This window comes from Triturus cristatus, chromosome 12 (genome assembly GCF_964204655.1).
Source record: "Triturus cristatus chromosome 12, aTriCri1.1, whole genome shotgun sequence".
In the NCBI taxonomy this organism is placed as follows: Eukaryota; Metazoa; Chordata; class Amphibia; order Caudata; family Salamandridae; genus Triturus; species Triturus cristatus.
In genome coordinates this window covers 39605389-39621302 of record NC_140595.1, presented here as the reverse complement: position 1 = coordinate 39621302, position 15914 = coordinate 39605389, and the positions used below count along the sequence as shown (strand labels likewise).

At 40.7% G+C, this 15914-nt stretch overlaps 1 protein-coding gene across 4 annotated transcripts in view; it reads left to right on the top strand.

The window, feature by feature from the left end:
* ISYNA1 (inositol-3-phosphate synthase 1) overlaps nt 1-14845 on the top strand; it is a 42135-nt gene extending 27290 nt beyond the window's left edge. For all 4 annotated transcript variants that reach the window (XM_085639502.1, XM_085639500.1, XM_085639501.1 and 1 more), the window contains exons 6-11: nt 1026-1175; nt 2774-2989; nt 5818-5982; nt 7152-7265; nt 11903-12120; nt 14061-14845. In XM_085639502.1, coding sequence (XP_085495628.1) covers nt 1026-1175; nt 2774-2989; nt 5818-5982; nt 7152-7265; nt 11903-12120; nt 14061-14262 — 1065 coding nt within the window. In that variant the 3' untranslated portion in view covers nt 14263-14845. The remainder of the gene's footprint in view (nt 1-1025; nt 1176-2773; nt 2990-5817; nt 5983-7151; nt 7266-11902; nt 12121-14060) is intronic.
* The last annotated feature ends 1069 nt before the right edge of the window (nt 14846-15914 follow it).

Genomic DNA, 15914 nt, shown 5'->3' with positions numbered 1-15914 from the left:
TTGGCATGTAGATCTGCAGATCTACACACGCCCACCCGCCTCCCCGGCTACCTGTATCTGTTCCAGTCTATCCTATTTAGATACAACACACATGGGTTTCTTTACTGTTATTACTACGCTCCATCTTTCCCTGTTGGTGAAAAACAATCTGAGGATGGAGCCGAAGCCCATGCGCAATACGATCCAAGGGAGGAGTCACCGACCTCGTGACTTCCAAAGACTTTCCAAGAGGAAAAACAAAGTGCAAACATCCGGGCCCAACACCAGATGGCGATCTATGCAAAAGTGTGTAGATCTGCAGCTCTACATGCCAAGAACAGATGCATACTGGTAAGTAGCATTTTCCTTTTCCTGTGCACATCGTTCTTTATTGCCTTTTTTTCGCAAGCACAATTTTCGGAGGGGCAGAGTGGCGCTGCTCTATTTGCAACAGTTGGATTGTCTTGATGTGTGTTAAGCTATGGGTTCAACAGTGCAATACAATTGCTTAATCTGATGATCTTTTAAAGGGACTTTTGATTTTATGATTGATAATTTACAACATTTCAATTTAGTGATGTAACATTATAAGAGAATCTCGCTACCCTTGGGATGCGCAACTGCAAAAAGGCACCTTACAAATGGCAACACTTTACTAGTAATCTTTGTGATTAAAATGGTAATCTTGAATGAGTTCCAATGAATGGAGGCAAAATACAAAACTACTGCATTCATAATTATGTCAGGACATACAGTAAAAATCGAAGATCAAAAGAGCAGAATGAAAATACATTTGTTCTTATTTTCCTTTGTCTGAGTCAGACCAAAAATAAAAGTTGTTTTTTACAAAGGTTTACCATAAGCCCCTCGTGTGACCCAAATCTTTTATAACCATTATGAAAGCCTGTTGTCGTAGCGCACAAACGCCTATGGAACCCTTAGTCGATAACCCGCCAGGTATATCTTTATAGTTTGATCACTATTTTCCCAAAATTCATCCTTTATAACTGTGGCATGATTTACTGCAATTTTGTTTTGTTTTTCAGGTTCAGCGAATACGCCAAGATATTCAGGACTTTAAGATGAAGACTGGGGTGGACAAAGTCATTGTGTTGTGGACAGCCAATACAGAGCGCTTTTGTGAGCTGATTCCAGGTGTAAATGACACTGCATACAATCTTCTGAAAGCCATTGAGGTGAGGAACCTTTTACCATGTCATGCAAGACACATTAACAACAGTTTTATTAAAAGAATATACTTTTTAGAGAAAGATTTTCAAAGTTTTTTTTTATTGGTACAGGTAAACAAAATAGCTAATTGCATATCTTCAATAGTAGACAATAAAACACTCCCATTGTAATTTAATCCCCGAATAAATTGATGATTACATTGTGGATGTTAAATGCTCATGTTTTTCTAAATACAAGACATGTGCCATAATATATAATAATGGGAAATTTTAAATGGCGTTGTGGCAGGCAAAAGGGTAGTCTTCGTTAGTGTGAAACAGTAAGCGCTAATAAAGTTAACACAGAATTTCAATGTAGTGTTAGTCCTATGTTTTTAAATAGTCAGGCACATGTAAAAATTCTAGCCACTGCCTTGCAGGTGTTTACTTTTTGGCCCACACTCTTAGTTTGTTGATGGGCCTTCATCAGGGGAAAGGAGGATCTGGCTCCCTCCATTTTGAGAGACAACTAGACGTGACTTTGGAATGAAACTGCCATCAGATGGTATATATTCATGTCTTAATCATGGTCTTTTATTTAATAGGTATGTGTTTGATTATATTTGGGAATTTTTACGCATCCAAACATGTTGAGATTTCTACAAATAAACATGCGAGTTATCGAAGCCCTCAAAAGTGTAATATGTTTAAAACCACGTTATACCTTTTTTTACGTACTTTTGTTCCTTTCTGACTATAACTAATGCATACTTTTGAGTTAGCCCCATTCTCCCCTTTTCATGTTTTTCCAGTAAATGGAAAAGTTTATGAGAAATGTCAAGGGAGAATTTTCTCTTTATGTCAAAACATGAAGCATATAAGTGCAGAAACCTAGTTCACGGATGGTGTTTGCAACAAGCAGCTGCTACTTCTGAAAATGTGTAAATCGATATTTTTCAAAATTACATGTGAATGGTGTGTAACACCAAATAGAAGCAGTGTTGTCCAAGACTCCTTGCACGACATTATACACATGTAAAGAGGGGGAGGGAGATGTTCTGCACTTCAGAACATCGTTTTTTAAATCCAAATACATTTTCTTTGAAAACCGATTTTGAATTCCACATTTGGCTTTTCCCCGTTAAGGTGTTCTCCTTCCTTAGAAGGTAACAGGCAGTGTATCTACTTGCAGTTTATGAATCTGATATTTAGAAACTGTAGACAGAGTCCCAAGGTATAGACTTAGTTCATGTGCAGGGAATCCCAGCTCATTGCCTTTAAAACTTTGGATTAGCAGGTAAGTAACAGAAGAGACAAATTGAAAGGAGCACTTGCAAGGGACAGATGGGAGAAACGGTTCCAGGAAAGTGAGGACAAGTCTTGTTTTGAGTTACCTATGTGAATTAGAAATGTCAGTGTAGGAATAAACCTTTAATATTGTAGGATGTAAATGACCATTACAGAGTCTCAAGTTACAGACAGCAAAAGCAATTAGGTATTACAGAAAACTCAGACATTTTTATTAAATATTCAGTTAATAATATTCCTATTCCAGTAGTTTTCTCTTCGAAAGACTCCAGTACAACTTGTAAATTCATTTGTTTTATTACAATAATCTGTTACAGTGTGATCGGGAGGTGTCGCCTTCAACTCTGTTTGCTGTGGCCAGCATCCTGGAGGGTTGTGCATACATCAACGGATCGCCGCAAAATACATTTGTCCCTGGAGCTGTAGAACTTGCCATTAAGAACAACGTTTTCATTGGAGGAGATGATTTTAAGTCTGGGCAGACCAAGATAAAATCCGTTCTGGTTGACTTCCTCATCAGCTCCGGCCTCAAGGTAACACAATGCTTATCTCATCATTAGACTTGTAGTTCCCAGTGATTCACTTATGTATGCCGATGTACAGAACATTTAGGCTAGAGGGAAATACATTTAAAAATAATTATCTTTGAAGTGCACATCCATCAAGATTTTTAAGGCTTATTATGTGGTGTTATTGCACTATTGTAATAATTCGTTTCGTTTGTCTTATTCACCAACAATTTACAGCTATCATTTAAATTTTCCATATGTCTCTTGAGCAAAACTTGTCTTATTTATTCTCTTGGTCCTCCATTGACTACATAAAGCAATATTTTTCCTATGGTCATTCATTTGGGTTCTTTTCACTGGCCAGCCTTTCCGTGTATCTGCTAGTTGTACAACATAACTTTCTGTTTGAGTTAGAAATACTCGGCTTCAAGCTCTGTTCTCTGATATACTAGGTGGTGGTGGTAGTAGTACTATTCCTAAAAGGTGTGAACTGCTGATAAAGTACTTTTATTTTAAGATTATTTCAGCTTAATTCCTTGGCTTTTCACTCTTGTAAAACTATACATCTCGTAGAGGCTAATCCCACTTTAAGGATTATCACCACCCCCCAATAAGTGTATCTATAAAGACCAGTTAATTGGAAAATATGAATAAAGTATGTCTTTAGGTAGTCATTGCTAGAGAAATTTGTCCCCATTAATGTACTCTACAAAAACGTTGACAGTGCAGCCATTCCATTTTTATTTTTGCGAAATAGTCAAACATCACAGATACTAGGATTTAAAAAAACATTACTAGGCAAAAGTCTGATAAAATGCAAAATATTGTATTTGTTCGTGCCTGAGAAAAAGGCATGCATTTTAATACTCTTATATCCTTTACTATTTGGCAGTGATGTTCTAATCAGTGACTGCTATGTGCAGATTTTCTTTGCTCAAGGCTGTTTCATAACAAAGGGAACACAAGAAGATCTACATTAAGCAAAATAGATGGAGAAGTTTTCACACGATGCAAACCTTAAATTACAGCACTCTATTCATGTAAATGTCAAACCAGGGAAGCACAGTCTTTAATGCAGGAGATTGCTTCATTTGGAACAAATCTATCCTTTAATAAATTGTCTCTACATGTTAATATAGCCTTATAGCCCGCCGTAGTGGGCTATACCGGCTATTAAAGGCCCGCTGCATCGTTAAAGGCCCGAGCCGAAGGCGAGGGACTTTAACAAAGCAAAGGGACTTTAAAAGCCGGTATAGCCCTGCTACTAAGGGCTATAAGGCTATTAGAACATTCTGCCACTAGAGGGCAGAATGGACGCCTTCAAGGAGTGCGAGGGGATTGAAATCCCCTCAGGCTCCCTGAAGCCTTTGTTCACAGCCAGAGCTGTGAACAAAGACACATTGGAATGTTGGCGCTCCGGGCTTCTACCAGCCATTATAAGCCCGGAGCACTCCATTGTTTTCAATGGAGCTCCCAACATTCCAATGTTCTAATACACCTTGTCTCCTGACCACTCCAATCGGTTCATGGCCTTTCCACCAACCCGTGACTTGTGCAGACTTAGATTATGCCATGTCAATTATTTCACAATGAAACTAACAGTCTAGTTGCGACGCATAAATATTGAGGAAAATATTAATTTTGAGATGGTAGAAAGTAAAGAGTTGGAGATCAGAGTTGGGTTTCCGGTTAAGAAAGGGATTAAAATATGGTTTTGTGCTGGACTGAGGAGACGTTTGTTAGGGATTTCAAGAAATTGTCTTCTCGGTAATGACATAGATCTCTACATTCTAGCACTTTAGACGCACCTGTTCGTCCCCTTTGATCAGATAGAACTATGACTTTTCAAACATCTTGCCTTATTTAGAGTTTGGCGGATAGGATATTCCATCAAGATGTGACTGGTTTACTAGACTCTTATCACAATACTTTAATCAGTTTTTAAGACCATAAAAGTACACAGAACAGACAGCAAAATAATTCAGTTGAAAATAAGTCACTGGTTAAAAAAAAAAAGTAGGGTCATGATAGCCCCTACCATATAAGACATTTCATACAATTTTTCAAAAAATATCATAGCAGCTCTCACGGCTGAGATCGGGTAATAGGCATACCCTAAAAGGTCTGTAGGCAGTTGGCCACACAAGATGCCAGTACGACAAGCAGGTAGCATGTATCGGCATGAGATTATGGCAGAAAATGTAACTGGCATGGTGTAATAGGAGTATACAAAGGTTGTGTGTGGCTCCCCATAAAAACAAGAGATATCGAAAGGCAGCCCCTGAGGTGCCAGACAATCAAAATTACCGCTGCACTTTGGTTCTGATGCTCTAGTGGAGCTATTTGGTGACAGCGCAACAATCGGTTCTAGTGTCCCAGTGCACTGGTGCTTAAGTGCTACATGAAACTGTCTGCAGACCGGAATGATCCAGCTTTTTCTTGGGCATGGCAGAAGAAAATAAAATGTGTGGCAACGTTTCTTCTGCCTATGGGAATGCTGGGCAGACAGTGCACAAATCGCGCATAGATTTCCATTTGGAGCATAAGGATAAAAGAGAAAGCTTGCCATTGCACATTTTAAGATACAATTGTCTGGCAAAATAATATAGTCTAAGAAGGGCTCAGACTCAAGGATATTACAAGTGCAAAAGGCTATAATGCACGGACTGGACATCCACCATGCTGCTGACGATGTATCCCGTACACCAAACTCTAAAAAAGACCCATAACCTCCTAAAGAATGTTACAGAATGTAAACAAATTGCTCTGGGTCCTTAACTACTGTGCTGGTGTGTATGGTGCTTGGCTTCTCTTTAGAACTGCACTAACGCTCGTTGTCCGATGTTCCACAGACTGTGTCCATTGTGAGCTACAATCATCTGGGAAATAATGATGGGAAGAACCTCTCCGCACCTCAGCAGTTCCGGTCCAAGGAGATATCCAAGAGCAATGTGGTGGATGACATGGTTCAGTCCAATCCGATCCTGTATGGTCCGGAGGAGAAACCTGACCACTGTGTAAGCAAGCTTGATGAAATTGTTCCTTAAAATATTAGTGTTGTGCATGTGCCAGGATGGGCAGACCATTAGCATCTACTTGTGCATGAAGAAAGTCTGCTTAGACATATGCTTGACTCCTGCATGGGTTAGTGATATGACTGTTTAGCTCCACTTTGGGGAATTAGGCTAGGTGGGTCGGCAAGTTTTCTCTTGACGCTGCCACAAACGTGGGCAGATGTTTAGTGAAGTGTCTTGTGAGTATGCATTAATTTGTGCCTTCACTGTGTAGATACTAGTCAGTTCAATGAGCAGAGGCTAATTTGTAGGAACCTATACTCATGCCATGGATATCATTGGGGGGCAAGATATTTACTCTCACAATGATTACGGTGAGATCCTATAAAGTTAGCACCCTGTTGATTTTTAAATAGACCAACAGTCTTACTCAGATGGTCCTTAGAACCATACAACTGATTCATTTGCAAATAGCTGCCAGTTGCGTTTACCTTAAGTTCTTGTGCAGCAGGTTGTATGATTACACTTAGTTAATAAAAAATAAAGTTGGGATGATTTTAGGGGTGAGCAGAAAGATTCTTGGATTGGTTGGCAGTGGTTTTGGATTCAGCTACGAGTTTCCCTGGGAATCTGAAAGCACCCAGAAAATTGTAAGATTAATTTTTGTTCGTACTGGAAAATGGGTTTACGTTTCTCTGCCCTCAACCTTAAACTGGCTTCTTGCTATTCACTGTAATATTGCATGGATAAGAAACACCTGATTATTCTGAAGAAAGTAGCAGTTCTAATATTAATTCAACAAAGGTCAGGTTTTGCAACGTGAATCTTTCTCACTCACATGCAGTGTATTAGTCTGTCTTCTAGTGGTAGGACCCTGAAGTGTTTCTGTTTTTACAAAGTTTTGCAAGACTGTTTAACAGATCCCCTTCTTCGTTCTTTTTGTATCCTAATAAATGAAGGGTCATGGCGTGTATTATCTATTTTAGTGTTGCTGCTCATGCAGACGTGCTAGTATAAGTCAATGACTGGTGTAACCAAATGTCTTCAACAGACCCAGTCCTATTAGCTTGCTTACCCAGCGGTATATGCGCACCAAAAGTCCCATGAGCTACAATAATTTGCAAGCACTTGTTGTTGGAAAGGTCTTCTGGTAATATACTCTTGCTTTGCAGGTGGTTATAAAGTATGTCCCATATGTGGGCGACAGTAAACGAGCTATGGATGAATATACTTCAGAAATCATGATGGGCGGCACCAACACCATAGTCCTTCACAACACCTGTGAGGTAGGTCACCTGTTCTCCTGTCTGTTGTGTCTAAGGTTAATGTTAGGACATAGCTTGAAGTAACACTTTATGTTAATATCTCAATTATCTTGTTTTAGTTAACATTTTCTAGAGTGCAGCTAGTAGTCTTAATGCTCTTTACATTACAAGTAACATAACCTAGATCTGTTTTATATTGTATAAGGATAAATGTATACAGTAACACGCAACATTCCATGCAGAGTGACAGGGCAAAGTGTACATTGTAAAGAGTTTTGTGATTGCAACCGTTTGTGCGGAGATACAATTCATCTTACATTAGGGTAACTTCCATTTGCAGACCTTGGGAAATTTTGAGCTACCTATTGAATCTGGACTTTGTTGCAATCTGTATGGTAGACTTACAAAAAAAAAAAACTTTTGGCTGGGGATGCCGGCAAGTTTGTGAATGGACATACTGTTAGTAGGCTATCTTTTTTGTGGCCACTAGGGTGCTTATTGGAACGCCTTGCTTTCAAAGACCAGAGGGATGCAAACTTGGTGTGGATGGTATTATGAATGTTCATGTCAGTTTTGAGGCTGTGTATCCAAGAGCTGAAGTAGTCTGTACCGTACAGGTAGATCTTCCTGAAAAACTCAAACTTTCTTGCCTGATCAACCTTGGGTGACAGGTAGAGCCTCCGCTATGGTCTAATTACTATGTGTTGCTTCGTGTGTGACATGTGGAAGAAACGGGCATAGGGTATGAGATGCCAGGCATTACATTTGTGAGGGATATACCCTGAGTGTTGGGTAGTCAAGACACCTGCCATTGCAGTAGAGGGAATGCTGCGGGTAGTCGACCAATGTGGCTCATGGTGGCTCCCATAAAAGCAAAGCCTTAGGCAGGTTAGGATTAGATTATTGATTGCCATCCCTGAAATGCATACAGAGAAATCAAAGCACTACATTTTGTCTGTATGAGTGGTAAAGAAATGAGATTGAGAACTAAACGGGATAGACTGACTTCTGCAGACCTGTGGTTGAGGCTGTAGAGCGGTTTGAGGCAAGTGAGACCCCAGAACTTATGGCGTTTGTTTTTATTTATGTTACTTGTAGAGTGCAACACTCATCCCCCATAAGGATATCACAGTGCTAGACTACTCTTTTCATCTGGGAAGAACCAGGTTTTTAGGTTCTTTCTGAACCTGGCATGGTCATAGGTGAGACGAATGTCCCAGAGTAGAAGGTTCCAGTGGGTGGCTGCCAGATGGGTGAGGAGCAACCGCCCGTTCTGTCTTTGTTGAAACGTTTGGCCTTGACTAGAGCAAAATTGGTGCATCTCATATTTTGTATAGGTTTATAGAATTCCACCTTTCAGCGTAGGATTGCAGGTCCACTTTCATAAAGTGCTTTATAGACATGGTTCAAAAGTTTAAATTGAGCCCTTTTGAATAATGGGAGCCAATGCAGAGTCACACGAAATACCGAGGTCAAGCTAAACCTATCTTCATTTCAGAGGAGTTAGGCAGCTGCATTACCTGAAGACTTGTAAACAGGTGATCTGCCATGCCCACATAGAGGGAATTGCCATAGTCCAATTGACTTGTAATTAGTGGTTGGATTACGGTTCTATGCCATTCAATGGAGATCCATTGGAGCTTGAGTAGGCCAATCTTTAGCCACATGTGGTGTTGACCTACTCCTGCATGGAAAGGTAGTCATCAATTAAGACACTAAGGTTTTTTGCCACTTTCTTATGCTCAGGGGCTGATCCTAGTGCAGACGACCACCAGATGGAGTCTCAGATCTCGGGTGCCCTGCTGAAGAGTAGCACCTCTGTTTTTTTTGGGCGTATAGATTTAGGCAGTGTTCTGTCATCAAATTTGCTACAGCCATTGAGGTTAGTCCTAGTCTCATGATGTCTATCCCCGATGGAAATAATCAGTTTGGTGTCATCAGCATATAAACATATCTTCAAACTCAATTTTCTGACAACGTTTGCCATGGAGGAGACATAGATGTTAAAAAAATGTCCGGCTTAGTGATGACTCCTAAGGGACACCACATTTAAATGCATTGGGGAGGGGGATGATCTGAAGGTATTTTGCTTAAAAAAAGGGCATTTGAGAGAAGCCCTGTCTCCTGAAGTTTCTTAATCCGTAGGCTGTGAAAGATGGTATCAATTGTCACGGAAATGTAAAGTGGAATTAGAATCATGACCTTGCCCTAATCTACTACTTGCTGCCTTGGATAACATCAGACTAGATGGGTGGATTCAGTGCTATTCTTCGCTCAGAAACCAGCTTGTGATGGATCAAGTAAGTTGTTCTCAAGGGAAGAGATTAGTTGGTTATTGACTAGTATTTACAAGACTTTTGCCATGTAGGGGAGCAAGGAAATGGGGTGATAGTTTGATAGGATGGATGTGTCCCTGTCCTCTTGGCCAAAGGAAGTATTGGGGCTTGTTTCCAGATATCAGGATAGTCTGCATTAAATAGGGAGAGATTAAAGATATGTGTTAGATAAGGACTGAGTATGAGAAGGCATGAGAAAATAAATTGTGGAACGGGATCATGTGGGGAATCTGATTTGACCTTTAGCATCACTTTATTTCCTTCTACCTGATGCACAGATAAACTAGCGAAATTGTGTGCTTGCTTTGGTATGTGTGCCTAGCTCCCCTCAGGGACCTCATCTAGAGATGGTTGTAAAGCAGAGGGAGAATAGATCTGATCTAGTTTGCCTGTGAATAAGTTAGTCCCTTTTTCTCAAAGGCTGACAGAGGAGTTGATGGATTGAAATAGTAGACTGACTGGTACAATTTTTTTTTAAAATAGTAAAAGTTCTTTGGGAGTCACGGTTTTGTTCTAATCTTTTCATGACATATTTTTTTGTGTGCGCCGTGATATTTATTAAATTCAAATTTGTTGGCCAATCAGTCATCTATACTCTTCTAATTCCTCCATATGTACTCTAGTATTTTGCATTTTCTTTTCTCTATTCTTAACTCCGCAGAGTGCCATTTTGCCAATGGTAAGCATCTAGATGGTTTATTTGCTTTGCAGGGGCTGCACTTGTCCAGAGAGTTGGCAATGGCATAAATTAAATTATCTAAGAAGCACTCAAGGGACATGTCTGAGCTAGTTTTTGGTGCAGGAAAATGGTTTGAAAAGGAAGCAGTGTTGATTTTACTCCGGTCTTTCCTTGGATAGAGGAATGGTTGGAGGATAGGCTCCTAACCAATGGTAGTGTGTGTGAGAGATCTGACCATATTAGTGGGATTGTGGTAATTTCAATGTTTGAGAATAGCAAATCTAACAGATTACCTGCGCCGGTGTAGTCCTAAAATCCATTGTTTTAGGTTAAGAGTTAGCATTTCATTTTTTTTTAAGCTTGTGCAGAGAGAATTCTTTGTATTTTCAAAGTGCAAGTTCAAATCGCTGATCACCAAGATTTCATCGTGCTTTAGACATAGTGGAGACAGCCATGTGAGGAGAAAAGGGGCCAGTTGCGAGTTTTAGCCAGGAGGCCTAGGAACGACTACTCCTCCTAGCAGTGTCAATGCTTTAAAAGACAGCTAGAGCTCCACATTCTGCTGTTGAGACACTATCATGAATAAGGGTGGTTAGTACCTTACTTGAGGCTTTCCACGAGAAATGTGATCAGTAAGGGCTTGATTCACTAAAACTCCAGCTGGACAGACATAAACGAAGGGGGTGCTCATTCTTGTTTGTCTGGGCAAGCATCTTCGTTCTTGGGTCTAGCTTTAGATGAACTATTGACAGATGGAAAGCCTTCTTTTTACGTACAAGGAACATCCTTGCACATTCAACCAAATGTTAGTGTTATTCTATTACTCAGGCACAGCAACGAATCTCAGTGCTTCCTCGTGAAGTGAAACACGTTTTTCTGTATGACTGACCAGCCAGTGCTGCCTTTCTCCAGTTCACTTCATTTGCAGGTTAGAGCCATAAAGTATGTGCAGGAAAAAGTTACTCCTCTGCCTATCCCTCAGCAATAGCTTACATCTAAGACACACACCACCTATAAAATAGGGAACTGAGGAGTGGGTATGTATATGTACACTCACATGGCAAGTATCGGCTGCACCATGCTCTGTAATACCGGACTTAGGAAGTCATTTCCATGTTTGGGGGATAATGTATCCACAGGAACAGATGATGCAACAGTTAACAAAAATGGTGCATTTATCTTTAGAGAGGGTAAAGAGGTTTATTTATTTTTGGTATAGTGAGCTTAGTTTGATTCTGTTACCTCTGGGGTAACCTGTTTATCTATAGAGTAGGCTGAACATGTCTTAAAATAATTTTTCCAGAGTCTGTCATAAACGTACATTTTTCATCTAGTCACACTTATCAGGTAACTACCAACCTTAGATGTCAACACAATTTAAAACTGTCAAAAAAGCAAATCTTGAGTAATAGTCATGGCAAAGGTCAGGCAATGAGTGGTCCTGGAATTTAAACTTTTTCTGTGGTGAGCTCTCCAAAGGTAGGTTAGGGGAACATTGGTGCGCTTTTGTGCTGCAACAGTTGTGAGAGTAAACTACAGGACCAGGTCTTTCAATCAGGGAACTCTATAATACTATCACTTGTTACACAATTCAAGCCACCACATTCTCTCACACACTGACCTATTTTCTTTTGCTTCTGTAGGATTCCTTGCTTGCAAGCCCTCTCATCTTGGACTTGGTGATCCTCACGGAACTCTGCCAGAGGATAACATTCCGCACAGAAGAGGATCCAGAGTTTCAGACATTCCACAGCGCTCTCTCGATACTTAGCTTCCTCTGCAAGGCGCCCCTGGTTCCTGAAGGGACCCCAGTAGTGAACGCCCTCTTCAGGCAAAGAAGTTGCATTGAGAACATACTAAGGTACGTTTGTAGGGCTGACCTTCGATTTGAATGCTGTGATGGTGGAATGACTTCAGATGTTTGCAAGTTGAAAATATTCTCAAAATGCAAACATTAATTTCCTTGGGAGCAAATACAACTTTAAATGTAGATTAAAAATTAGCACAGAATGGGTAACTGCAGTCTGGATAGTCAATTAATATTTTCTAGCATATTAGTCCTTAAGTTGGAACGGAAGCTGTGCACTGTCATTGACACCCCCTGACTTTAGTAATGAGGCAACTCTGTGGGTGGTTAAAGTAATTATTCTTGGATACTAATAATTCAAAATCTAATTTTTAAATGCAGTGTGCCCAAGTAGCAAAAAAAAATGTCAACGTACGTTTTAAGATTTCTTCGCTTAGCTGAACTTATTTCAGTTTTTTTTTTAATCCACAAAAAAATTAACCAGGGTACATATGGAAAGCTGTGCCAGTCACAGGTAAACTCTGGTATAGTTCTGGCTTTACTTGCCTATTGCAGAATTCTACACACAGTACAACACAATTCCACAAAGGTATCCATGCTGTGCCATAGCACATTTGTCTTCTCCACAGAGAACATTTTTTTTCCCCTGTGGAGAATCCCTGCCTCACCCATGAAGTTTACTTGTCAACGCTAAAAATAGATTTACCCTAGTCCATTCCATGCCAACTACAGACTTCAGCAAGGAGTCTGAATTAGTATTGCACAACCAACTTTAGCTCTAACTGCAAGTGCTTTTAGGCCGTCTATGAGCCTTGTATTGTGTGTGAAAATGACTAACAATTAGACCTACTCTTTATTGCTGAGGCAGGGTATCAAGGTAGCTATTTCCTCAGGATTTGGGACAATTAGAGAGTTCCGAATAGGCAAACAGGAGGCAGGATAGCCATTATTTTTAAACACGCTCTGTCTTATACTGTGCTACAGTGTTATGCTATATCTATGCCACCTGGACCTTTACTCTGACCTGGTGCTTGTCTGATGCTGACCCAGACTAGCTGGATAAACTTATTGACTTGGTGTGAGAGCTAGTTACTCTCTCCTTAAAGTTAACGAGGCTGGGTGACTTCAATTTCCATGCTAAAGCCAATTCTCACACTAAATATGCTATGCTCATTGAAGCTCTGCAGTCCATGGGCTTCATACATTTGTTTGAAGACCCTACTAGGCTTGTGGCTGCGCCCAACTTGTACCTCAGGTTTTCTCACTTGTGCACCATTTCTTTGCCCAAGATCTACCCCTTGGGATGGATAGAACACTGCTTAATTTGTATTGGTGATCCTGGGCAGCCTAAATCTGAGTAGTTAAGTCTCCACCTGGCACTCTTCTTCTGTCAGAATTCAATTAATAGGAATTTTTAAAACCATTACATCTAGAATTATTTTGTCTCTGTTTATCAGGTCATGTTAGGAAAAAGTGGGATGTATAGCTTACTCTCACTCAAATCATAAACGTGCAGTTTTCCTTACATTTAAAACCAATTGATAAAAGTTCCTCTATTGCTATTGAAATTATAAGACATTTGTGTGGGTTGCTGAATTAAAGGCTTGCTATTTCTATACATGTTGATTTAACAAAATGGTGTAGGAATTTTGTTCATGCTACTGTGCGTTAAATTAACCTGTTAAACATTTTGAGGAAAAGAAATGTATTAGTTCTACTTTGGCACAGACCATTGGGAAATCTATGGGCATTGAAGTCCTCTTTAGTGTTAAATTCAAAATAGGAATACAAGAAATCAACTATGTTAAATGCATGCTCCTTTTTAAAGCATTTGTTAGTAGCTGCAATTCTGCTTTAAAAAAAATACTTTTCCTGCTGATGACCATATGGCACTTGTCTACCTTTATGTACTTCGTAGAGCCAATAGTTTGATGATTCTATGCCAGTCCTACATGACCCATGTAATTTATAAAATCCTTTCTTCTACTTAACAGGGCTTGCATTGGACTTGCACCTCAGAACCACATGTTACTGGAGCACAAGATGCAGAGAAGCTTTGTCAGTCTGAAAAGGCCAAATGCCGTCTACTTGCATGCGCCAATAGCTAAAAAGAGGGCCACTGCTGTTTCCAATGGATACCATTCCAAGGCTATTGTAAACGGCTGCACCAATGGACACTTGGAAATTGATATTTAAGCAGATGGTTTTAAGGAACGAACTCTGCAAAACACAATGTTATAATACCTCAGTCTTCAGTACCCTTTGCAAATATTGCACTGTTCAGAAAGAAGCAACAAAGGCATTCTAATTTCAATAAAGAGTTTCTAAAGAACCAATATCAAAAAACCTTCTTTTGTTCTAAAATTGCTACACATGGAGCTTGAGGAAACTTGTCTTCCATATGATTTAAACAACTACGTCGAGAGATGTTGCTGGAAACTAAAATGCTCTTTTTTTGGGGGAAAAACTTTGAAAGCTCTGAATTTTGCTATAATTGATAGATCTTGAAATACAAGTAATTAAAATGACTTTAAGCTACTACCGAACCTTGCCACTACTACATCGGCAGTGAGTAGTTGCCGTGCACCTATTTATGGGCAGACCTCACACCATTTTTCAGACTAAAGACTTGGAAAAGGATGTTAACAAGACTTTTGTTTACAGATTTTCTTCTTATGTTTAGAAAATGCTGATTGTTTGATCCCTTTAATTACTGATATTTTGTATTAGTGTGAAATGGTTACCTGTTATATATCTTAATAAAGAATCTTCAAATATTTTTTTCTTTGTGGTTTTATACAGTTAGTTGTGACAGACTTATCAGCAGTTTGAATTTTCATTATGCACATCTATTTTTTCTGAAGTTGCTGGACCATCCTGTTGCACGTCATAGACCTCTTTAACTGACTTTGTTTTTTAGCACACCTGAACCATGACCACTTTATCCTAACACACTTTTTAACTACTTCTCAAGCCAGCTCCCCCCATCTCGGGACCGGGACTTCACTGGTGGAGCCTGCGAGGCTCCGGGGAAAATGGCGGCACTTCCGCTTCCGTCCCGCGGCAAACTTTGGCAGCACAGAGGGGTAGGCTCCCTCGGTTAGGACATCGTACAGCGGGGTGGGCACCCGCCTATTCAAATATCAAAATAGGCGACCATGACGCGGGGTGGGCACCCGCTTAGTTATAATACGGAAACGAAGACGCAGGGTGGGCACCTGCATAAAATGAACGCAAAGGCAGCGGGGTGGGCACCCGCGAGACCAGCATTACGGGGGAATCCCTACGTCGGGAATCCCTTGGCAGCAAGCCTTCCCCTGGGCCCCAGCAGCAGCACACCCCTGGTAGATTCGAGTCCGCGCAAGAACATTTTGTAAGGGGACACAGCCCCTTTTTATACACCAAATCCCTTTGTTCTTGGTTCAGGGTGAGGGGGAAAACCAGTCGCAGCTGGTTGGGGAGCACCCTTGATGTGCTCAGCCCCTCACTCTATTCACTGGCAGGGCTAGGGTCGTCAGTCGCACCACAGGGGGCGGAGCCAGCATTGTGTGGGGAAAACCCTGCCCTATTCAGGACCCAGGTGTACTCCTCCCACCCATCTAGCTGCTGATCTCCCCATTCACCACTGGGTGACTCATCCTGACTCTGGGGAATCCCTAGCCCGTCACATGACCTCAACCAGCCAATCATGCGACAAGGCACACATTTTACACTGCACACCGAAGTGCCCACTTCTAGAAGTGGCACTTCCATACTAGGTACATGCACGCCGCACACATCATCGCGCAGCATTCAATCACACGAGTCCGCACATACCAAACTCGGGCCTGCACACCCCACGCATCAGG